The sequence below is a fragment of the Diorhabda carinulata genome, chromosome 8, assembly GCF_026250575.1.
Source record: "Diorhabda carinulata isolate Delta chromosome 8, icDioCari1.1, whole genome shotgun sequence".
Classification (NCBI taxonomy): Eukaryota; Metazoa; Arthropoda; class Insecta; order Coleoptera; family Chrysomelidae; genus Diorhabda; species Diorhabda carinulata.
The window spans coordinates 8,246,505-8,273,504 of record NC_079467.1 but is presented as its reverse complement, the minus strand read 5'-3'; the positions used below and the strand labels follow the sequence as shown (position 1 = coordinate 8,273,504).

The following is a 27,000-nucleotide window of genomic DNA, read 5'->3' as shown; positions in this document are numbered from 1 at the left end:
TGTCGAAAAGTAACTGTAAGTGTACCAATCTTTTGGTAATAAATAATATTGTTTTATATGAACTTGTCTTCCATTTATAGCCTATCAGAGGTTGAAAAAAAAACGGCTCTCGTAAATAATTGTTCTTTAGAAAAAAAAATATGACATTTTGGCATTTATCTCCATATTTTCCAAGATATTATTTGCTACGAATGCTCAGAAACAGGCTCTTTACTTCATGGTCTTCTGACCAATGTTTTTTGCGTTTTATTGTGAATTAAAATTTGTACTTAGCTGAAGAGTTAATAATTTCTACATTCATTTCTACCAGATTGTACATAACGGGTTTTCAAAGCAGAATTTGTTATTTTTTCTAAACTCTTTTAGATATAGCCAACACAAAATATATCTAGCTACGTTTCTGGATACAGATTTTTTCAAGCCATAATTATTATAGAATATAAAACCTGTTTACCAATTGATCATCTGCACTTTCAATTGCAAATTCAAAATATAAATTATCTTGCGAATTGCGGGAATATCTACTTCGAGGAGCTAGTAGATCATATGGCTATATAAAAATTTCAGTCCAGTTTTTAACCTCTTTTCTACTCATATCTCGCAATGCTTGGAAAATGATGTAATGGTCGATATTTGGTTGAATTATTTACCCCATTTGGACCTCTGGAGAACATCTCTGAATAAGAAATAGGGAATATATCGTTCTTAGTTACTTTTCATGCAATATGTAATGTCACACACCAATTTTACTTTCAATTGGCTTTTATTGAAATAACAGTACAATTAAATGGAAAAACTTCTTCTACTTAGAAATAAAAGGTTCAAGAAATTCCATATGGTGCATCTTAATATTGTTCAAATAGCAAATTATCAAAAAGAACACCAAATATTGTCATTCTTCACAATTAAGACATCTTACCAATTGTAATTCATCCTGTATATTATTGAAATCCACAGGAACCTCAACAGGTAAAGTTATTTCATCGACATAATCAAATGAGTAAGGAATATCGACTGTCGCCTTGACACAATATTTGATACATCCAAATTCCATTTCTAAAGTGCTTGGAATATTTTTTGGCAGAGTAAAACAGAAAGGGTACTCGTGCTGACGTGGTTCTAGAGTAACTAAAACAAACTAATGTATAAATACATGTAATGATTCTTTACATAAACAACATCAAATCCGAAGATATTGACAAATTGTCATTCGTTAATTTTCTTTGGTTTTGTTCGAAAACATACGAGCTGGAGCCTATGTATAAGTGCCCTAAGTGCAACTAACCCAACCGATCAGAATTTGTCCTCAGTATTTCAAGCGGAAGTCTCCAAGGAAATGCATATCACAATGTTCGAGACCAACAACCAGAAACGTATATATAGTATCTAACAATAAAATAGCTCTGCAAGCATTGGTATAATTTGTCTGGGATGCTAGATATCATTCAAGGTAACAGACTAAATAATCAAGTCAAAATTCAACTCGATTTGAAGCGTCCTTTTTATCTATAACAAGGAACAATTCAAGTTAAGTGTTGTGATAATGAGCTTTTAAGCCGGGTTGTTACTGCGCCAAACTTTTTTACGAACTGTTTCGCGAAAATGTCTTCGGTCGACTAGACGAAACGTTTCGGGTCCCAGGCGAAACTAGCGTGGGCCGTCAGTTTGTGCGAAATAATTCACCGAGTGCAGCCTGATCATTTTCGCGCGAAACACATAGTGCAAGTATACAATGTGAACAATACGGAAGGCGAAACACTTTGATACGCAATCGAAAACCGACTGGTGTTGGCTCACTTCGAAACATACTCGCGAAATAAGTTTCGGGGTGAGTACGAAGGCGAGACTCGTTGGGCGAAACAGTGACAACCCGGCTTTATACTCGTTTTTCTAATAACTTGACAACATTACCAATAGCGTCATCTCCACAACCACAGTTGAGGGCTGCAAACACCTCGGTTTTCCCCAGAAAAGATTAAAAAAAATAAGGTTATAAAAGATAAAAAAGCAATTTTGTGAGAACTACAAATGAAAAGCAAAGTCAAAAATATCAGAAAAATGTACCAGCGAGTATAAAGAACATTATCACCAGAAATCTACTAAAATTCACGTGAATTTGTGGAATGCGTTGTAGATAAAGTTATTTCATTAAAATTTGCGAATAGAAGGTCGACAACAAATAATTTTTTTAGAACTTGAAACTGACTATAGATCACAAGTAACGGCACAACTGCGGCATAATAGCTAACTAAATAGAGATAATATTCGATGAAAAACGCAACAGGACGATTGGCATGTAGCACTTTGTAAAATATACTTCTGATTGTATTTCCAATGAATATTTTTGAAACAACTACACTATCTTTAGGTCGAGAAATGTATTTATATTTCAAAATTTTTATAATAAGAAATTAAAAATTTCATTTTTCAATATCGATATTTTTTAGCTGCTCTTGGAAAATAACCATAAATCTACAATGTTCACCAAATTCATTTTTCATTGGTTCTTTACGTAATACTCTTTTTTCTGCCCAATTTTAATCATGTTTTAAAAATTCAAATTTAAAATTTTTACCTTCACCTATGAGAGTCATTTTGACGATTAAAAATTCGTTTTGAGCTTCAAATGTGTCCTTAGCTGATTTGATTATAGTCTGCTCTTTTCCAACGAGTTTACATCTGATTTCTGAAATTAAAAGAATATCAATGATTTTAAAATTTCTTATTTTCTATAAAATAAATTATTCTGAATGCCTCAATGCAACGTTAATGTTGGATATATTCGTTATTGGTATTGATTAATAGTACAACGTCAAAAATGTTATGAACACGCCTATACGCCTTCTATTGCAATAGAACAACTTGTTGAGTCAAGTGTACAAGTAATCATCTTATAAAAGATTGCATTAGACAGAATGGCACACCAGCAAAATGCTCAAACTGTGCTTAAAATTACTCTGCAAACCATAAAGTATGTATAGTAGCAATGGAACTATGAAAGGAAACATGAAAAATTGAATAAGAACGTTCTAAACCAGTTTGTTTCCATTAATGTTAAAGAAGGAATATGTTATTCCCGCGGAAAATAAAGTTCTTAGAGATCTTAATATGCAGAGATTGTAAAACATTATGGAGAAGACAAATGGTAAATAATAGAAATGAAAGGAATAAAATTAAATAGATCAGTCGAGCTCGAAGTTAGATATAATGGGACAATAACATAAAGAATTTAATATTAGAAAAAATCTCACATATCGAACTGGGGTGCTAACGGCATCCGAAATACAAAACAATAATCATAATGTTCTCAAACATACACAGCATAAATATTTGTAGTACAACGGACCGCATCTAGCATGGCCTTATTCAGAAATTGACGGATACCTAAAGTATTATATTATCCAGCTTGAATGTCAAGCTAGGGATGAAAATGCAATGATTATGAAAGAATGCATTCAATATTATGAAAATAATCATATAGAAATTCCAGCAAATCAACTGAATGTGGAAGTGTAACGTCTATTAGGCAAACACTAACTATAGGTGCAGCAATTACTTCAAGACATAATTTTAAAAAAAGTAATAGTAGTACAAAATAATATACCGGACTTACTAGATTTCTTTATATTTAGAGAAGTATTGTCAAATTTGTTAAAAATACAGGATAATTACTATTAAAATTAAGAACATTCAGCAGTTTTACTTAAAATGAGTGAGGTTATAAATCAAAAAGGAACTAGGAGTTCTTTAGCCAAAAACCTAATGTTGGGAAAATTTTGCAGACGAGTTAAAATAAAACATGAACTCAAATGCTGGACCGAAAAATAAATGCCAGGCTTGGAAAAGGAGTAGATAAATTCATAAAATTATCACAAATAACAGCATACTCTTATATACGAGAAATAATACAAATAGCGAAAAGCATTAACTACCAAATAAAAATTGGGAAAAAAGGAAGAGAACAAAAGAAATCTAGAAGATAAAGGCAACAATCACGGAATGCAACTGACGGATATATATTAAGTAATAAAACACAAATACTGAAAAGGGAAATCATGAATATTAAACAGGAATAAGTTAGCTTTTATGTGCAGAACAGACTACCACTTCTGAAAGCCACAAGAAAAATAGAAGGCGGATAACACCAATACCTCTGATTTGAAATGGAATGGGAACATGTGCAAAAAAATGAAAAGCAGTTTTATTGGCTATTTATCTTACGGAATTGCTTCAAGCCAAATAAAATTAATGGCAACAATAAACTTGGCGAAGTTAACAATCATAATTTACAGGTTATTGACTTAATAATTCCTAAAGGAGTACGAAAAGTAAATTATTGAACACTACTTAGAATGAATTAAATTGAAGCTGGCGTTCCGCAAGAAAATATTTTAGGATCCTTTCTCTACATTTGTTTACCAGAGATATTTCAGATGTAGAAAAGAAAGTAATAAGATAAAATAAGAATCCATGACGACATAACAAAATTCAACTAATCCAATTGTTAAATGGACTCAAGACAGGAACATCGGGCTTAACGACCAAAATCTGTATATGACAATTTCACGAATAAATAAATAACGAATCCAGAGTTATGTATTGATCATGAATGAAAAACATTTTACCAATATAAAAAAAGCAAAAATATTTTAGTACGACTTTAGACGTTTTATTTGATGAAAAGAGCATGTTAAAGGATAATATAATCATAATTATTGGTTATTACGTCAATAGTATAAGTTCTTCTTCTTCCGTATATTAGGCATAGTCGCCTGTTTTATTTTCGACATCCTTGCCTCCTATCCTGCTTCAAGGTTGTCGATCCACCTTTTTCTGGGTTGGCCGGTACTCCTTCGGCCCAATGGGGATTTATCGCGCGCTATCTTGACCAGTCTACTGTTGTCCATACGACTTATGTGCTCGTTCCATTCTTTCTTTCTTGATAGAACCCATTCCTTGACGTCATCTATTTTGCACAATCTTCTGATGTTCTCACTTCTTTCCCTGTCTTGTAGGGGTTTTCCGGCGTAGTACTTTCATCTCTGCTGTTTCCATCATTATTTTGGTTTTCGCCGTTTCTGGCCGTGTCTCTGCGGTGTATGTCATTATGGGTCTAACCGTGGCCTTGTATATTCTCGAAATGTTTATTTCGCCATGTGGTTTCGTTCGAACATGCTGCTATTCTTAAGGCTTTGGTTGTTTGCTCTCTTACTTCGTTCTCAACGTCTCCACATCCTGAAATCTCGATTCCTAAGTATTTGAATTTCATTACTTGGTGAATTATTTGGTTGTCTACGACTAGCTTACATCTTAACGGAGTTTTGGATGTGGTCATACACTTGTTTTGAACGCAGATATTAACACATTGAAAGATTTAGCTGTGCAGTTAAACACATAAAAGCCTTTGAAGATCATCCTCAGTTTTTGCGACTAAAACGGCATCATCAGTGTAACATAATATTGTTGTATAATAGTCTAAGTTATCGGTATAAAACAAAACTTAAATATATAATAAAAAAAATGCATACAGACTTTTCAAAACAAAATATTATTCAATATGGTGAACCGGTCATAATGCTTATGTAACTGAAATCTTCGCAGAATGCAGGTACCCAATAGTTGGAGAAATATTCGCTGATAATCATGAAGTCAAACTACATCGACATGATAATCCTGAAGTCCTGCTTCTGCTAGATAATCCACAAGCAGTAAGAAGATTGAAAAGATCTAATTCCTGCATCGTGTGATTAATGTATTAATGCAATAACATAAAACAGTGTCCGAATGGAATAGTAGTTGTTAGTATCAACTAGAAGAATGGACTTCAGAGTTTGATATTTAGTTTGTAAAAATTATCAGGATAAGATTAATGATTGGTCTGCAAATAAAAGTAAGGAGGTAGAAAATGTTTAGGAAAGTAGGAATCTCTTTGTGAAGAGCAGCAAATCATATAAATACCCCACCTTAACTACCGAATATCGGTATGAGATGAGTAGCATGTACTTCAGTTAAAAACTCATGAAGTCTGTAAGTCAAAGCGATACTCTCCCTATAATGGGTCTGAAAACGATGTTGGATTTATATTTTTAAATCATTGGGCATTGGGTGGAATATTTTAATTCCATCCTAATTTTTTCTTGCAACGTACCAATCGTTAGCTTACGTCACCAGTGCCGATTGACTTTCGCCCTCCAACCTACAGTAATATGTGGAAACCTGGATCGACGGAGGTTCATTATAAATATAGTATTAAACCAGAGGTCGGCAAAGTGTGGCTCCAGAGCCGCATGCGGCCCCTTGAACTCTTGAGTGTGCCTGGTGTTGGTACATATTGGTATAATTATTACACCACTATTACTGCATCAAATAAGGTATTTTTAAGCTTAAGTAAGTTTAAGGCAGAAAAATTATGAAAAATGATGTGATGCAATGAAAAGGAACAGTACAAGGAATACTGTTTTATCAAGTACAAATATTTGGTTTGTTGTAAAGATTATTTCGAGATAAGTAGGTTATTTCTTTTTTAAATAGTATATTCAAAACTTAGAACTTACGATACAGGATATAGGATACAGGCTTGACATATTATTGTAACAATAATATAGTAGTTTTAATGTGTTAGATTTCCGTCCGTATGGGATCTAACCTGAATAATGTTAAAGAATAAAAGGGACACCACAGGTTTTTTAGAACTAATATTTTTTGAAATTCAGTTTAACATGGAGCAAATTTGATCCCTACAGTATTTTTTTGTACGTAATTGTCAAAATGTGGTAAATATTCTTAAACTTTTATAACAACATTTTGACACCTTTTGCTAGATACCAAGCATTAACTAAATTAATTCAATAATATCTACAGGTACTATAATTTTCAGAAAACAATGGTAACTCCTTATTTCATTCTAACTATTTTACTCGAAAACAAAGTCCAACAAAAATCAAAGTGGAATTTACTACAAATTAAATGTAATATATTTGTTCAAACTTCAACACTTGGTATCTCAAAATTAAGATTTTCCGACCACACAACTTTTCGTTTTTGCTCCATGAATATGATCTATCTACTATCTAGCCAGTAGCATTTTTCAAACGGGCCGGCCGCTCTTTTACACAATCGGCACTGGTGACGTAGTGCCTATTTGGAACGGATCTCAGAGGTATATCCAGACTTCTAAACTTTGTGAGTTTGTTGATACTAATCCTATCGATTTGAAATAAACATCATTATTCTTGTGAAATTAAGTGGCATTTGTGTTAAAAAAGTATATATTTTTTTTAAATTTTCCAAGCCCTCTTCTTTGTTAACTATATAAAGTGAAAAAGAGTAGTTCGTATTATCTTGTAATGAGAGGTGTAGGAACATTTAACAACTGACAACACCTAATTCACAGCTTCAACAAAATTGTTATTATTGTCGCAAAGTATTAATTTACCTGACAATTTTCATATTCCAAAACTAACTGATATTGTTTCTACTATAACATATACATGGCTGTGTATTCTAGATTTAGTTTCTTTTCAGAATTATGAACATTGACTCACCTCTAACGCACTGATTGCTTGTTACATTACAAACAACTCTTCCGTATAATGTATCACCTGGATGTAAACGTCCAGTGGTATCTAACACCACCTTACAACTCATTCTAGAATTTTGCTGTAAAAATAGAAAACAAATATATAAAATATGCCAAATATTTAATTTTTTACTGAACCCACTGTTTACATCACCAGTACACCAACAATGTCTGACGCGCGTTTCGATAACCAAGTTATCGTCTTCAGAGACTGGTACCTTCAGTCAGACAGTGTAATTGTGAGTGTTGGTGTAGTGGTAATGTAAGCAGTGTGTTCAGTATGAATATCACCTACTGTTCCAGAAATTCGAACTTAATATTTTTATCATATCATCTATAACAGAATCAATGATAGTTGAAAGTAAAAAATTGATTTACGACATTTGAAGGATGACACGTGAAAAAGAGATACCTTATGAGGCAATAGTTATTAATAAAACTCAACAAACCCAATAAGAAGAACACTACTGTATTTTGTTGGAATGACTGCGATCAACTTTTTCTCTTAAGCTGGAGCCACTACTATTTAACACACCTTTTGTATTACAGAAAGAAAAATTGTTGTTATTATAAATCTGAGAATATTGTCATATAATGATTTGATAGAACTATACTTTTCATCAAAGTTGCGAATCCTATAAAAATCTGTATGATCAGAAATTATTCTGGAGAATCCGAAATATACTAACATCATTGAAATAACTAGTAGGAGTGCATTCGTCAAACATGAAGTGAAATTTTAAATAAAAACACGTGCAATCTTTGATTTGAAACTAACTATAACCTATAGTTAAAAAATCCTGTATTTGAATATTGTGTTCGTAATTAAGGACAGGAGAGAACAATTTTGAAACAACCGATTAGCTTAAGTTATCTTTATATACATGAAGTACTAAGAAGTACTAAGGAGAATAATTACGTGAGCCATTTTTCGATCAGTTTAGACTCCTCCTCTCCCCCTTAGGTGAGATTTAGTGAGATTTGCCTAAATCCCCCCTCCTCTTACATGAGATTTTTCAATTGAAATAATTGGACATATGTCATCTAGGATCTACGAGTACGTTGTCTTCGTCTATCCATTCCAAACTTTCATCCAGAACGCACAGCAGCTCTTTAGCACTACGCTTGACTAAACGCATTGGTTGAATCTTGTCTACAGTTGGTTGAATCCTGTCTACAGTTTCTCGTCGAATCGCATGCAGAGCTGACCTGCGCTTCTGCAGCTTTACTACACACGAAGCGAAATAAATGCCACATGTCTTACATCTATTATCAATAGTTTTATTATTTTCTATATTACTCTCAAACGGAATGATTTTAATAGCCATGGGATTTATTTCAAAATTATTTTTTGAAGTGAGACGTGAGATTTTCGATTACCCCACCCTTGGGTTTACATGAGATTTGGTAAGATTCCATTGAACCCCTCCCCCTCCATTCTGAGCTCACGTAATCAATGGATGCCCCCGAAGTATCAAAGACCCAAGATCCTAAATCCAAATACTCTTTTTCGCAAAAAATCGCTCATTTATCACCTACAAAAAGGCAGAAACCTTATCTTCGTGGATAAAAATTATTGCAGAATTGCCATTTTTAAGTGGGTTTTACACAGGCGCTCATGGTGGGAGGGGCACGTGACTGGTATCTAACGTTTCCTTTATTCATAGCATTTACATTTCAATCATTGAGATGGAGCCGTGGACGCTAGACCAACACTTGTACGCGTATGACAGTTTTGTGGGAAATGACGAATCCGTAACTTCTGTTCAGCGAGATTTCCGCCGTCAGTTTAATATCCATCGTAATGCAATTGTCCCTTCTCGTAACACAATATTGCGATGGGTAAACAACCTTCAAACAAGTGGATCAATATTGAAGAAAAAACCACCGTGCCCCCAACGGACTGCTAGTACTCGGGAGAACATTAAACGAGTAAGGGAAGCCTTTGTCAAAAGCCCACGCCGCTCTATTCAGAAGCGTTCAGCAGCACTTCAAATGAGCACAAGTACAGTAAGACGAATTCTGCATAAAGATCTAAATTTCCATCCTTACAAGTTAGCCGTCGTGCAGTAGTTAAAAGAAAAAGATTCCCAGCAGCGATTACAATTTTGTCGACAAATGCTTATCATTTTTGAAGAAAATGAAAATTTGATATTGTTAATGAGTGACGAAGGCCATTTACATCTGAATGGCTTCGTCAACAAAAAAAATTGCCGGTATTGGGCAGAAAGAAACCCACATCAGCTTCACGAGAGATCACTTCATAGCACAAAGGTGACTGTCTGGTGTGCAGTAGGAAAGTTTGGTCTTGTTGGACCATATTTTTTTGAAGAAAATGACGCTGCCGTAACTGTAACAGCTAATCGTTACATTGCAATGCTGAATACGTTTTTCATCCTAGAGTTACGAAACCGAGGAATTGATTTTCAAAATGTAATATTCCAGCTGGATGGGGCCACAGCGCAGACAGAGAGGGCAACAATAACTGTTCTCCATGATTTGTTCCCGGGACGGATCGTTTCCAGATTCGACGACATTGGCCTCCTCGGTCCCCCGACTTGAGTAGTTGTGATTTTTTTGTGGGGGCTTCTGAAATCACGTGTGTATATAAATAAGCCGCGTATTTTCGAGGACCTAAAGATCGCAATTCGTCGACACGTCATCCAGATTGATACAGACATGCTGCAAAGAATTGAGGCCAGTTTCTGTCAAAGGCTACAACAATGTATTGCTCAAAATGGACATCACTTGCCGGATATACTTTTTCGTAAGTGAGTAAGTAATAAATGCTATGATTTAACAAGTGTTTTTGTACCAATAAAACTTTTTTAAAGTAAATATTCATTTTTTTATGATTAGTAAGGAACATCATGTTCCCATGAATGACAATGTACAAACGACAACGTTTGAATTGGGGAAAATTTAAAAGTACCCTGCACTATATCCTCCACATAACGAATAAATCGCTAAAGTTTTTGCAATTGGCGCTAAATTCAGATTAAACCAAAGAGGGACCTATGAAAAAATAAACCTTGGAAGAAGCGGGATTCTTTCAAAATGAGGATTTGGGTAAAAAGGAAGCACCGTGGATGGCAGGCATGAAGAATATCAGCTAAACTGCAACAACCATATTATGTTTATAAAACCAAAAATAACTTACAGTTATGCGTGTCATCATTATCGACCTAATTCCACTACATATTGTCGTAAAAAGACATGGCAACGCCTCTATAGTTAATGACGGATTAAAAAGGGGACAATTACAAATTTAGGAAATAAGTCCACATGGCAAAATGTTCTATCTAGAACTCCCAATAGAAGATTTACATAAAAAAATTATTCTAGAAAGAAGTTTTTAGTACTGTAATATTTTTCGTATTTATTTACACTATTTTCATTTGTGGGGTGAATTAACTTGAACTAACTCTTACGTTCCTAATTTATTAACACACAATAATTGACTTATAAATATCACTTTACTAATTTGTTCTATTCACTACGACTATTTATTTAAAACTAAAATAACTATGCTTACACAAATCGTTATATATCCTAAATGAAATTCTACAAACTTCTAGAACAAAAAAGACAACAAATACATAAATAGACTGCTATAATAAAAAGTTCTAAAAGGAAACACCAAAGGCGCTTCCGCCATTTATAACAAGCAGATGAAAGTCGCCGAGCGAATCCGCCAATTTTTAAAATTCCTTTGTAGCTGGATAGTGCCGGCCTAAGAACCCATTTCGCGAACTTGTCCATAATAGTATTATCGAATGACAAAAAAATTCCTTAACATACCATGATATACAGATGCCTCCAGAGCCGCAACAGGAGTAATAGGTGTATATGGAACAAAGATCAGATGCTCCGAATCAATAGAAACCCATGCTATCACCTTCCAAGTAGAAAGTCTAGCCTCAAAAGGTGTGCACTATTCAATTCAGACAAAAGAAATATAGTAGTCCTCCCCTAGAGTAGGGCAGCTATAAAAACGATTAAATCACAAATAATCTTGTTTTCATTAAATATGGAGTAGAAATGAACCAGGGAAAGAAAACAATGCTATTCCATTCTAATCACTAGCACACAAATGTATACACAGGAACTAAAAAGCCAATAATCCAGCTAAAAATTTAGCCCACGCTGCCTTCACCAGACCTTAACCGTTCTATTTCACGAATAGAAACAACATAGAGACAGAACTAAAGAAAATAAAAATCCGACACTCGAGGCTATTCCTTGGAAACCATGACCGTGACAGATCTAATAAATACATAGACTTCAGTAGAACTCCGTCCGATTTTGCTCCAAAGAACGGATCGGTGCGGGATCGGAGGGGTTGAGCACATGTTCTACACGTGTCCTAAACCAGAGAGATTTCATGTAGAACAGAGGAAAACGTAGATTTTGGGTACATTCTTATTTTCTTATTATAGTCCTGATTTATTACAGATATACAATTTAGTTCCTATTCAATAAAATTGTTTATCCCTTTTTTAATTTATTGTGTTTATGTCTTTATTTTGTATGTAATGAGTAAGGATAATATTTTAATCTGTAGTGTACCTTCGACATTCAATTACTTCGCAATGTTTTTCCATATCTTTGTGGTCGGCGTTTAGGTACTGTTTATACCGAACTTTGTATTTTCAGTTGAAATTGTTCACCAACCAAATGGCCGACGACAGGCGATAGGTTATTATTCTTGAAATTCCAAATTCGATTCCACGCACCACATATACGCATACATACACATACATTTATCACCTAAAAGTTACTCCAGAACCAGCGCTGCAGACAAAAATTTCTCCTACATTAGGGCCATCATCACACTACTATATAGCGAAAAAACACTACTAATGATAAAGGTGATAGAGATAATAATAAGAACACTAACGATTCTGACGACTATGGAAATCCACAGACTGTGACATATGGAATGGAAAAGCATATTTCATGGAGTTAGCTCTACATTACATTTTTGTTTATTTAGAATTTCTTATGTAAGCTTCACCTACCAATAAAATATGCTTATGATTTAAGTTCTTCAAGGTCTATTAAGGGGTTAGGGACAGTTGTAATTTAAAAAAAATGTGATTTCTTCACGTTTTCTCAAAGTATGATATCTTTAAAATATTTTCTGAAAATTTGAAGTGAATTCGATAAAAACTTTTCAAATTATTCAGTAATTAACAAACAGGCGCTCCGCAATATTTGGGAACAGGTAGCTAACAGCAGCTGCAGGCAACTGGTTTCTCCGGTTCTATTCTTATGTGTGGCTTACTACTTTAGAAGAGAGAGAGAGAGAGAGAGAGAGAGAGAGAGAGAGAGAGAGAGATTCATCGAATAATTTTTGGTTAGGAAAGAGAAATTTTTGATAGGAGTAAGGTTAGAAGAGATGAAATATATATATATATATATATATATATATATATATATATATTCGTTTTTCTATCTGTTTTATTGTTTGTTTGGTTTTTTTAGGTGGGTACAGCTGCCGCTGCATTATTCCCTATCGTCAGCCATTTGGCTGGAGAACCGGTTCAACAGGTTACAGAGAAACCATAGAAAGCCTGCAACACCGATGTTCGACGAAGTGTGATTCTGGAAAAGTTTCAAGAGAACATTGGAATTTTCAAAACTTTCATTCAGTGGAAATAAAAAATTTTTACAAGTGTTCAGAGTTCACTTGTAAAAATTGAAACAAAACACTGAGAAGACGTACCCGAAAATAGCAGTATTCATTGCAATTTCTGCTCTTGTTAAGTGTAAAAAATGTGATGAAAATGTACAGTACCCCTACACCCTTAATTCGCTTCTTGAAAATTGGAATAAAAAACTGAAAAGTACAATTTAGAATCAAATCTATTGTATATATTTAAAATTTGAAATTTTTTCTTCTAGAATAAAATACTTTGTGAGTTAATTTTTTTCGTATATATCAAACTCCCAAAAAAATTGTTTCAATAAGGAATATATAAAATCTTTAAGTTAGGAGCACAACTCACCCTTTTATCTATAAAAAATTGTAATGTCTCCATATTTGTACACCAATTTACTAATATCAAAATAAAACCGATATCACTTAGAATCCATAGACTAATTGTATTTTAAAAATTCACGTTCTCTATAATTTAACTTGTCTGAAACTAATTATAACCGATTTTAATGATCATGGAAGAAACACCCACATTTGTGATGATTTGTATAATTTCAAATAAACATTATGCGGATATATATATTTATGATCCCTATAATATTGCCTTGACCATATGGACTCTATTAAGTTGTGGCCGATATTCCTAAAAATATTTTTCGTTCATATGCTGGGAAAAATTTGATAATTGTTCATTGAAATAACTGATTTCCAATTTTATTTATATCTTCAAGAATTCTACCAATAAATACTTTTTTAAATAGAAACTACAACAGTCGGCCTCTCATGAGATTATTCGTTTCCATTTTGTAGCATACTGCTACAAAACTTTTTTAATTGTATTTCTCGGTTATTTAACTTGACACTTCTCCAGACAAGATGTTGAACTAATTCGTGGTAATTTGGTATACATGTTACTGTTAAAGTATGAAATCCGTTATTTTATAGAATGCCTAGTTATTCCATGAAATAACTGATCGTGTCCGTTAAAGTGTGTAATACGTTATTAATTTGACACTTCAACGGTGGCGGACTGGACACCCCGTCAGAGGCTTGAGATGGCACAGCTGAATGATGCCTCCCATCTTTAAAAAATGTACTTTTACAAGCTTTTCATTCATTTCACATTTGTATGTATAAATAAGTGTTTATTTCGTTAAAATCAGGCAAGATAAATCTAAATTCGACTTAAATTATTTACGCTAAACAAGCATATATACCTACAATATGGAATGGATATGGGCGAAGAAAGTAAAATAGGAACCGATCGACAAAAAAAATTAGATAAAATAAATCAAAGATAGTTTTTTGTATTTTTTGTAGTGTATTAAATGTGTTTTCGTGCCATCAATTTACTGAGCTCCTCAATAACTTGTGATACCGATTTCGTTTGAAATTTTTCTTTCTATCGAAAGAACGGCTAGATTAGCCAGTCGTACTTGACCCATTGTAGATCGAAGATAATTTTTATTCAGTTTAAGCTGATGCATGATGCAACCGAAATGCGAAGGGTCAAAAAGTATTGAAGTATAAGCGAGATACAGGGTAACGATTCACTGAAATCCCATTTTATTATAAATTGAAGGATTTCTTGGGTTCACCATTTAGCAGCAACGTCCATACTCGTATCGGTGGCTTTTAAATGCCTGCGGTACCTTTTTATTTCTTGGAAAACTTGCTCCTTGTAAAATTCACCAGAGCATCATCTGAAGCTTCTAGCATAAACTTTGTTTCAATAATTTGGGACATATTATTGATTTGTTTCATGGCCCCGTGACAACAATTCTTGTATAAATCGGTCTATCATGAGCTGATTCACCCGGCATCGTTCTTTTTGTCTTCCTTCTGCCTCGTTTCTCGATGTTGATGTCATTGCATTTTTTATGCCAAAAGTTACAGCATTGTCTACAATCGTGTTTCGTTAGGACACTAAATATTCAAGGCATTTAGTTTGGTGATTCCTGTATCCAGAGTCATTTTGGGAGACAGCAAATATTGTTGAAATAAATTTACTCCCTCCAGTATAGAAAGCCTGAATTGTATATAGTTTAGAAAGGTAAAATCACAAACAGCCGGCAGAAGCAGGCTTGCTCCTGATCTAGATTTGCGTTTGTTGGATCTTGAAAATGTTCCACACCACTCACAATTGTCTCTATGTTTTCTATTACAACTTTTTCTGACTTGCACTCCAGCGAGTATCCGATAAACGTTTCAAATTTTTTCTAGTTTTCTTTTTCAGTAACTGCCATCTCTGTGTAGATGACGAAAAGAACGAATATAATTTCACTAGAAATTTTTTTATGCATAAAAGACAATAAAAAATAGAATAATAAGAAATAGTATCACTTCTTTATATGTTTAATTATTTAACTAATATTTTTATATACATTAATTAGTAGAGTTCATTGATAGACATTTGTCATAAAACTATAATTTTATTGATAATATGAAAAACATCTATTTTTACAAGCAACCAGGCTTGGTCCAGGCTTGCAAGGGACATCCCCCAAGTCTGGGCCAACAACGGCTTGCAAGCTAGCGCCAGAGCTCTAAATACTTTGCCCAAGTCTGGGCCTATACTGAGCCCATCGTAAAATCCTATATGAGGCCTCTCTCCGTGATATTTTTTCCTCCTAAAATTGGGGCAATTGTGTTTTCCAACAATTTCCTTAATCGTCTCCTTTTCTCTTTTCCACTTCTCCAGCTTTCCAAAATTGATCTTCATTCTACAAAGGGGTCCAAACAACCTAAGCAGTTGTTTTTCAATTGTTTCAATTACAGATTCTACATTCAAGTCCTCTCCTATTGTTTCGTTTCTTATTCGATCTTTTCTGGTGATATCTTTAACTCTGCGAAAGTACTTCTTTTCAAATGCTTGAATTTTGCTTTTGAGTGAGTTTGTAAGTACCCAGCTTTCGGTACCATCTTTAAGGACAGGTCGGAATATTTTTTTATATACGTTCATTTTGGTATTTTCTGTTATTTCTTTTCTTCCTAGAAATATTTATGTTCAACGCATAATTAAGTTTGATTGCGGAGCGGATTCTTTCATTCACCTCTGCTTCCTGATGGTTTTTACTCGCGTTCTGTGAGAAAACGACTAATTTTACGCAAAAAGAAAAATTCCTTTTTGTGGGAAAATCAATAAACTCTCATAACAATAATTTCCGTAATTTCAATTATAATCCAAAAGTACATTTTTATTTCAAACTTAATTTCTTTTTCCCTTCCGACTATAAGCAATATATGCTTTTGAGATTAAGAAACACGTCACGTCTCGTAGCAGTTGTAGAGAAAAATGTAGTAGTTTCTTTCAAAATAAATTTTGTTTACAGAAAACGTTCGTTTATATTTTATGATAAGTTTCTTGCGGCTCGGCACTTTAATTTGAAATTATTAAATTTGGTATCCATGCATTAAAAAGTTGAGCACTCCTTGTCTAACATCACTTTTTAACGGTGGCGAAAAATCTTACACGAAATTAGTAATAGAATGAGAATTTTTAATAGAACTTATTTCTTAAAACTATGAAGTCTAAAAATCTGTGGTTGGAATTAAACAATCTCATCAAATACTAATATTTTTTCTGTTTAAGTCTGCACATTTCAAGTCAATTATGTACTTGTGGTATCGATTATCTTCAGTCTTTTCGGATCACACAAGTTGCTATAAATTCAACAGTTTGTTGACTTTGTAATTGACTGTGTTGGAGGTTTTTCACTTTGTCCTTCGCTTTTATTGATTGTGACACACACATAAAGCTGCGTGTTAAAACTAGCGTTTTTGCTTTTTCACATTTTATTTTCTATTGGATTTCAATTCATACATAACTATGAATGCAGTTAAATTCTGAAACTGTCTATCTTCTAGGCCTAGGGGCAACTGAGTATGATTAAAGTGATTACATGTGCTTAAAAGGGCTTCTAGTCATCTATTTAACAATTTTTTGAAAATTGAATTTAAATGAAGATATTGAAGCTTATTAAAAACCACTAATAAATTTAGTCCCAAAATGAAATCTTTTGAGATTAAATTAATACTAGATTTAAGCTATTTTTAGCACTCCGAACATAAGATGTTCACAAGGGGGAGTCGCACCCACTCATTTGGAGCCTAATAGTAAACAAACTCTTATGCGGAGGGATATGCCAACACTCATACTATGAAAATACTTTGAGAAAACAGTTCAAACGGGACTCAACTATGGTCGGTGGTGCCGTTCGATGGAATTTAATTTCAACCCGAATAAGAGCCTCCTGTTTACTTTATTACCACTAGGAAGAAAACTCAATCTCGCTAGACATGCAAACCGTTAAGTAGAAAGTAGGAACAAACATAACATTGAAGTGACGAAAGTCCTGATAGTGTTCAGAAATTTCACAGGATGTATACAACGACAGTAAGTTACTTATGGAAGCAGTGATCTGGGTTACAAAAATTGGTCTGAAGACCACGAGAACAAATCTCTCCAAAGTATAAAGACTGCTTGTATATATGCTAACCAATACGAGGTTATGAGAACACGCCCATACTCGACACTAGAAGTGATTCTAAATATTGAACCTCTTCATATATTAATTAGCAAGCATGGCGAAAAACCTCATTCAGGATGTTCAGAGATGTAGTCATCAGGGATAGCCCGAAACCTGCCCCATGGAATGGGGAAATCTGGGATTGGCCTCAAGATGAAATACCGAAAAAGTTGTAAAAGTATATAGGATCAAAATACCATACTATCGAAATGCCATCAAATTTCATACAGATTCTCTTGAAATGTGGGGGATTAGGAATTCCAGATCATTGCACCAGGAAACGTATAGATAACCAAGATTTCTTGCAATTAGCGCTATCCTAAATCCTAAACTTAATAAAAGGAGTTGGATTATTGGGTAAGCTGTATCCCCAGTAACAGCAAGAAAAGGGGACATAATAGATCGTCTGGGTCGCAGTGTACTTTAATCACAACGTACATAAATACATACATGCTAAAAATTATATTGAATATTCAAGCAACTATCCCTAGATGCTTACATGAAGTACAGACATTTTTGAAGCTTCAATCCAAATGTGTTAAGTAAAATAAGTCATTAAAGTTATTAAAGAAGCACAAGATCATATACAATGCGGTCCATATGTATAGAATAAATTCAATTTTAGCGTTATTATGTACTATGTGAAAAAAACCTGATACAGGTCGATTTTTATACTAAAATTGACAATTTACAGTATGAAAATATCATTTCTCTCCAGCACCACCTCTGGTGCTTATAGCACCCCCTCGAAAATTTTAAGTAAGAAAGGGGGTCGTGTGGCACCTTGTTGAAAAGGGATTTTAGTCCTCTGCTTAGCAGTTTTTCAAATTTGGTGCAATCATAACCAAGAAAATTAATTTTTAAAATATAAAATTTTTCAATGTACTTTATAATTAAATTGACTATTCAAAATGACCACCATTCACTTCTTGACAATAACCGTGGCGATTTTGGAATTCTCGTCAAATCAAACTTTCAAACCAGTATTGCCTGATCGATTAAAATATATTTCCAGATTTTAAATAACCCATAAGAAGTAATCGAGAGGAGTCGAATCGGGGGATCTAGCCAGCCATTCGATCGTTCCACGTCTTCCAATCCACTTATTAGGATGAATCTCATTTAAATAATTTCTAACTCTACGTGCAAAATGCGATAGAGCTCCATCTTGTTGGTAGTAAATAGATCTATCTATCTGATTTGGATGATTGATATCAAGAAAAAGTCTTTGTAATGTAGGCACTAAGAAGTTAATCAAAAAATCTAGAAAAACCTCACCATCATCTGGGACCTCAAAAAATAAGGGTCAATAATTTTATAGTTAATGACTATATAGTGCAGCCTAAACGTTCACTTTTTATGATATTGAATGTGAGCCTCACACATCCTGTGAGGATTTTCTCTGCTCCAACATCTACAATTCTGTTTTTAACCGTTCCGTAAATGAAACGTCGCTTTATCAGAAAAAACTATTTTGTTTATGAACTGCACATCTGCGTTCATTCTGTTCATCACAGAATCCTTGTCTTCTATCAGGATTATCTTCATTCAACTTCTGAATCAACTGAGCTTTCTAAGGGTGGTATTTTTCTTTATGCAAAACTCTCAAAATAGATGATTTACTTACATCATTGTCAATTAATTAATTTTCTTAGTTATGATTGCAACAAATTTGAAAAACTTTATATTAGTGAACAAAATACTAAAATACCTTTCCAACAAGGTGCCACACGACCCCCTTTCTTATTTAAAATTTTTGAGGGGGTGCTGGAGGAGAATAATATTTTCATACTGTAAATTGTAAATATTATTTTTCAAAGTAACTTATATAAATCATGGGAGCTTGTCGATCTAATGAATTATATATGAATATATAGATTACAATAAATCTTTTATAATAAAAATACCTCTCACAAAAATTAAAGTTTCTAGATCAATCAGTATAAGGTGAATTTTAAGATATTTACCAAAAATAGTCATAAATTCTTCATTATAATTGAATTAATAGAATAGGAAATTCAGGTACGAACAAAATAGTTTCGATCAATAGCACATTGCTATATAATTATATTATTATCCCAAGATTATCTACAACCATTTGTGTAATTGCAGGCGGATATGGAAATAAACCATGAGAACAGCTTTAAACCTCCATTAACAAACATTTTACATTCTGTAATTATCAAGAAAAATCTTGTGTTAGCTTTAGATCCATTCCAAATGTCACTCAGACTTATGTGGCAAACAAAGGTATTAACTAATTCACAGTATTTCTCAATACTCATTCAATAAAATTTATGGGAAAAAAAATCACTTACATGGATGAAAATGTAAAATTAAACACGTACGTATAAACCACTCTATTACCGCATTCTGAGACTCGGTTCAAAAGTGGTATGAATTTCAGAGGGACACTAACTGGAATGTTTCCCGGACGATTGCGAATGTCCTTGTGGAAGGTCAATCGAAATTTATTCCGATAAAGATCTCTCCAGAGAGTTGCAACAGTATATTTTCTCAGGGGTATTAAATGAGTTCCGGGGACAGAATGTGTTCAATTAATAATTTAAAGTTCGAACATAAGAAGCCTATCACTGATTTTATATCAATTTGATATTTTTTTCACTTCAGAAGATTGATTTTCCGTCTCTTTTAGTACAGTGAAAGCATAAAAATACAGCTACAGCTCAGGGTACGTCCAAGAAAAATAATTATTTGAGATGAATAGTAGTGGACGTGATTAGGTTAATGTAACAAAAAAAAACGGAACAGCATTTGACAAAATAATGGAACGTTCCGATTGTACTGGTGTTGATGTTGGCTTACAAGTGGAGAATATATTTCATAACAGCCAGACGGTAGTCATGGTTCATTTCAAATAATTCTTAAAAAACTAAAGTTGCTAAACTAAGATAACTGTATTGATAAACCATAACGCTACAAATAAATAGTCAGAAGGTTTACTCTTCGTTCAAATTACAAAGAACACTACATACCACGAAGGAATACTTCAAAGTCCTTATGAAGCCATTTTTGTCATTAGAGCCAAAAAAAGGCATAGCATCGTTTTTTTGGCTAGCGAACAAATCGCAAATATCGAAACCGAAGAACAGCTTGAAGAAATTGCCAATGCTTTTCTTTTTCCTAATTGCCTTACCTCTGCATAAAGGAGGAGATAAAAATCAAGCATCGATTTATCGCCCAATTGCACTCCTTCCCACGATATCTAAGATGATAGAAAAATTGGTCGAAAAGATGCTTTCATCATTTCTGTTTGAATACAAAATACTTACTACCCATCAATTTGGGTTTTTAAGTAAAAATTGTACAAATGATGCTATATTCTCCCTCCTAAATAATATCTACGTTAGCCTAAACAGCCATCACTCTACTGCAACAACTTTTTGTGATTTTTCTAAGGCTTTCGGTTCTGTTAATTATAGTATTTTAATTAACAAATTGCAGTACTATGGATTCAGAATTCTAGAACCAAAGTTTTATTATATAAAAATACATTGACGTCGTTAAATCTGTAAAATTTTTAGGGCTTAAAATGGGAATTACATATTGCCGCCTTATCTAAAAAACTAAGTTCCTCCTGTTTTGAACTGAGATCAGTTTCCAATAAAACTGAAATTATTCATCTCCTTAACAGTCTATTATGCCCTTATTAAATCGGATCTCCGATATACCCTTCCCTTCTGGGGTACGTGTGGTGCGACTCAATTTGAGCGAATCTTCAAATTACAAAAGAGATATTTACTCGGACTAAACAAGAGAGCTCACTGCAGGGACTTTTTTAAAATATTAAAAATTCCGACTCTTCCTTCCTTATTCATCTTTGGATCCGTTCACCTAATTTGTAAGGACGCTTCTCCAATTTCAGAAAGGGCGTTATACGGCTATTCACTTAGGAACGCAGAGGATGACCTTTACCTACCTACTCCACGCTCATTCCGCAATAATCTGACGGCATATTTATTGAAAAATGCCTTCTACTTGGTAAACGACTATTATTCTATTCTAATAATAATATTTAATTCCGGGCACGCTACATACTGGTTCAATTTTTATACTAATTTTCACTCATTACCTTACTCATAACTTTGTTACTCGTTGTGGTTTTCTTCTGTATATTGAAATTTTATTTGTTTTATCCTTATTTAGTTGTTTAGTTTTTACAAGATTTTGTCTACAAATTGTAAAAATTTCTGACAATAAAGCATTTCTCTCTTTCTTTTTTAAAAACTAAGAACAGCTTGAGGAAACAGGTAATATTTCTGAACAAAATTCGAGCGGTGGTCATACTGAAAACCATATTCCAAAGTAAAATATTGCAGAGAACTTGCAATCTACCACGTCTTCACATCAAGATCTGACTGAAAAATACGATATGATTTCTACAAAAAGAGAGGCCGCGAAAGAAAATCTACTACAGGCAACAAAAATGTTACAAACCTCAAAAAAACCATTTCATTCAACCACCAAGTCCCTGATGTCGACTGTGGTCGTACATATAATTGAAATGTGTTAGCAGTTTTTGGAATAGAAGATTCCGACTATAAACTTGACGTAGCGTTACACACTTAATCAGTTCGTTATTTGTGGAAAACACTTACTTTTCATAGATGAGATTTATTTTCGAGAAATTTCAGAGAGAGAAGCAGCTGCAGCTAATTCGACAAGCGGGGGTCGAGGCTTTACACGCTGTTATTGCAAAAGGAAGTATTCTTCAAATAAATACAGTTGTTAAAGCAAGTGCCTCTTTTGCAACTCAAAGTATTAAAATAGTTTAACTTGTTGCAATAAATAAGATTTGAATCACATAATTTACTAAGTTTTTTATTACAATTATTTTATTTTTTCACTTAATTGGATAACGCTGAGTGTTGTTTAAAATGTCTCATAACGTCAACTGTAGTAGTCCATAGTCACGAAAATCAATTTTTTGGAAACACATTCCTTCATCCATCTCTGCCTATGATTGCGTTGGATGGACTGAGTAGCACAGTGCTTTCATAGCCGGTCACAAGCCCGAATAAACAAGGAGGGTTCCAAGTGAGACCAGCGACCTGCTTGGGCAAAAATTGAAGTGCTCCAAGAACCAATGGCATAGCCTCGGAATTGACCGGATCCAATGATAACGACCTAGCGGGAACAAGGACTAAACGCAAACGGAAGCCGATTTTACTCAGAGTGGGATGTTGGAATGTAGCATCATTTAATAAGAAGTATCAAGAAATCATTCTTGAGATGAAAAGACATAAGTTATATATGTGTGCCCTTTCGGAAACCAAAAAGATAATTTAATGAAACAACAAATATGGGGGAATCATACTTATGTATAGCGGCAAGGATAAAAATGAGAGAGCAGCATCAGAAGCAGGCCTACTTTACATGCTACCCATACCGGGTATAACTTCATTCAATTGATTCAACGAGGAGAAAATAAATGGTACAAATGTGCATACAGAATGAACTAAGAATTATTAACACCTTCTACCCATATAAACTACAACATAAATATATCTTCGAAAACACAAGAGGACATAGGTCAACAATAGACTACGTGGTCACAAATAGAAATATCAATCCGACAAGAATAGAGGACGTGAGATCTTTGGCTTCCGCCAACGCGGAACTACTCCGCAAGAGGAAGAAGTAAATTCTATATAGAATCCTTATCTGAAGACTGAACTAAACACCTATATCAAGAAAGGCTCAGAGAAAAAATAGTTGCGAGCAACATCCAAGACTGCAACGACGTCGAAACGGCACGGGCAAAGTTAAGAGCCAACATACTGGAAGCAGCAGAGGAAACGTTTGGAAGAAGAACCACAAAGAACAGGGGAAGATCAATTACTAAACCCTGGTTCAGAAAGGAAATTAAGATGCTGGCAGAAGAGAAGAGAAAATCGTATTGATCCAAAGCAGTGGCATATAATGAGTATAAATCTGTAAGAAATAGGGACAACGAATATATTCGGAAAATAAAAAGAGATCATTGAGAAAAATTTGCAAGTGCTTTGGAGAATGATCTCTACGGGGAAATGTACTATATCTTTGGAGAACATACAACAAATTGTAACTAAACTGAAAAACAGAAAAGCTCACGGTATTGATAAAATATCAAACGAGATGATCAAGTATGGAGTTAACACGTTACACGAAGAACTACGGACTATTTTCAATAAAATACTTGACTCCAAGAGTATACTATCAGAATGAAAAGAGAGTATTTTAATTCCAATTTTCAAAAAAGGTGAAAAGAACGATCCACAATTATCAAGGTATTAACTTGATGAGAGTAGTACAAAAACTTATCTCAGAAAAATAGCAGGGATTCAGAAAGAACAGGTCTGCTATAGATGTTATTTTTCTGATCCACCAAATTACGGAAAAGGCTATAGAGTTCATTAAGACTATTAAGCCTATATGTGCTTCATCGATCTCACCCAAGCATTTGGTAGGGTACGATTGAGGGATGTAACGACTCTACAGATGAAAAGGAAAATTCATCCCAACATAATAAAAGTAATCCAAGACCTGAACACCGATAATTACACATATATCAGAATGGAAAAGAAACTAAGCAGTAGAATTCCTGTAACGGCTGATATCAGACAAGTATTCAGCCTCAGCCCGATCTTGTTCAGCATCATAATGGATGAGATTATAAACGAGGTGAAGCTGGAAGAGAATACCGGATGGGAAACAAAGAAATAAAAATAGTATGTTATGCTGATGACGTAGTGAGCATCTCAGAAGAGGAACATAACTTACAAATGCAACTGTATAGGTTTGAACAAATAACGAAAGCTTTTAACATGCAAATATCCCTACAGAAAACCAAATCTTTTACAGTATCCAAAGAACCGAGAAGACTTGTAATATACGATCAGAGTGATGTCATTTAAATATCTAGGAGCGAACATAACTAATAATAGTAATCTAAAGATTGATGTGAAAGCACAAACAACAAAGGCGTCATCATTAATATCAGGGTATCTGAGAGATGTAATTTGGCGGAATAAATATATGACTACCAGGAGCAAAGTCAGAATATACAAGACCTGTGTGATACCAGTAATGCCATATGCGTTAGGGACCAGAACAGAGAACATTATTTGACCGAAAGAGAAATAATGAAATAAGAGAGATATGTGACACCCAGGATGTAGTGAGATGGACGAGAAATCGGTGAAGGGAATGGAGACACCACGTGGACAGAATGGCAGATGACAGGTTAGCAAATAGTGCAAATGAAGAAAGGCCACATACATCCCGACCACCAGGACGACCACCTACAAGATGGTATGAAAGCTAATCTTCAGCATCCCAGCTGTAGCTTGGCAACCATTTAAGCAAACACAGGACTAAGTCCTAACATACGATGAAGAAGAAGAAGAAGAGATTCCTTCATCCTTCAGTCGTATTTGGTCTTGTCATAAAGGTTGTTGGGTATTTAATTTTGACAAAACAAGCTTCCATATATTCAAGCGTTTTTTTAATAGAGCACGTAAATTTTAAGCGCCTAGTCATACACGTTTAGTCCGGGAGCGCTCAATGTTGCCGTGTACAATCATCGGTCCAAGGATAAAACAGTGTTATTCTATGTATTTTGAGCCGCTAAATCCAAATATGCCTAGCGTTTTGCGAGAAGCTAATACGTTATGTTAAATCGCAATTGTTTAAACAAATTATGAACAAATGGTTTTTTCGGTTCGGAAAATTTTTTATGCAAATATGGCCCATTTTAAGAAGATAAGGTGTGTTGTCGTTTTTCCATATAATACATATTCCAAAATTTAAAATTTTTGATTATGCATGAATATGAAATCGACAACTTTCGATGTAAATAACTCTTGACAAACTGAACATTTTTTAAAATTGAGAAATCGTACTTATTCTTTGAACCTTACTCTACAAATTAGTATACTGCGATATTAGTACAGGTCAAGCGTTTGACACTTATCGCTATTGACAATTAAGCGCTTTCTCTTCTGTCGTGCATTTTACGTCAATAGTTTACTATCTGCCTCAGATCAACAACAAAACTTTGGCATTAACATTAACAATATCGTTCTATTACATAAGAATCTACGAGTCAACGGAAATAAATCGAAGTTCATGATAATGACAACACCACAAAGGAAAAGAGCAAAGAGAAGTTTGTCGATACAACTGAACGAGGAAAAGGATATGAGCTTAGAACAAGTTCAAAGTTATGTATATCTTGAGGTGGTTATCAAGGACGACGGTGACGAGGCAGAAAATCTGGAAGCGAGGATGACCAGGGGAAGTAAACAGCTGGGAGCGCTGAATGCGATAATAAGATCTCCAGAAAGGCGCAGCTACATCCAGATTTTAGAGCAACAAAAAAATGATGGACATAGAATAAGGAGAAATAAGAATAAAATAAAAAGAAAGGCCAAGGAAAAGATGGTACGCAGAGGTGATGGAAGACCTAAGTGAGAGAGAAGTTCAAGACTCGAAAACGAAAATAAAAAAATAGGAAAGATTGGAAGGGAATCGCTTCTATGCTATGTGCCTAAAAGGCCTGCGTGAAGTACCTTTTGATACATAAGCTCTCTAATTACACGAACAAAAAAATACAACCTGAATTATTGTAACTGAACGATTCAAATTTAAAACCATCTTCATCGATCAATCCATAAATGATCTTAATTGGCAAGTCTATTTACTCTTCATAGCTATATTCTAGTCTGCAGTGAATCAGCTGCGCTTTGTAGCAGTAATACGAAAAAATCATTAAAGTGAATATTTTCAAAATATTTGAGTGCGATTTTTTGCTAACGGCGAATGATTGTGGATAAGTGGTGTTTCTAGTTAGATCTTGGCAAGTAATTACGCAGTGTTGTTATTTGTTTTGAACATAACCTCTAAGCTTTAAAATTAATTGATCGGAAAAATCCATCCTCTTGTACGTTAAAAACAAAATCACCTCATGTAACTTTGAACCACGGTACATGAAGTTAGTAAGTTAGTTTTTTGTTTTTTTGCAGAGATCGTCATACCACGAAGCAAGACTGGTAAGAAGAGAGATCCAGTAAATCCTGATGCCTTAAAAGAGGCCTTAGTGAAGAAGAGGAAAATTGCTTAGCAGAATATATTTAAAAAATTAGTTTAATGCAATAAGGGTCAACTAGAAGAGGCGTACGACAATTAGCTCATAAATTTGATGTAAATATTTTTGAAGTCACACATAA

The 27,000-nt window shown here is 34.0% G+C and overlaps 1 protein-coding gene across 1 annotated transcript in view; it reads right to left on the bottom strand.

Annotated features, from left to right (window-relative positions):
* The window catches only part of LOC130897206 (arrestin domain-containing protein 4-like), a 34,793-nt gene extending 14,616 nt beyond the window's left edge, over nucleotides 1-20,177 (bottom strand). Inside the window, exons 1-4 of the mRNA XM_057805947.1 lie at nucleotides 20,089-20,177; nucleotides 7,545-7,659; nucleotides 2,576-2,686; nucleotides 920-1,128 (exon numbers count right to left, since the gene is read on the bottom strand). Coding sequence (XP_057661930.1) covers nucleotides 920-1,128; nucleotides 2,576-2,686; nucleotides 7,545-7,647 — 423 coding nt within the window. The 5' untranslated portion in view covers nucleotides 7,648-7,659; nucleotides 20,089-20,177. The remainder of the gene's footprint in view (nucleotides 1-919; nucleotides 1,129-2,575; nucleotides 2,687-7,544; nucleotides 7,660-20,088) is intronic.
* Between the last annotated feature and the right edge of the window lie 6,823 nt (nucleotides 20,178-27,000).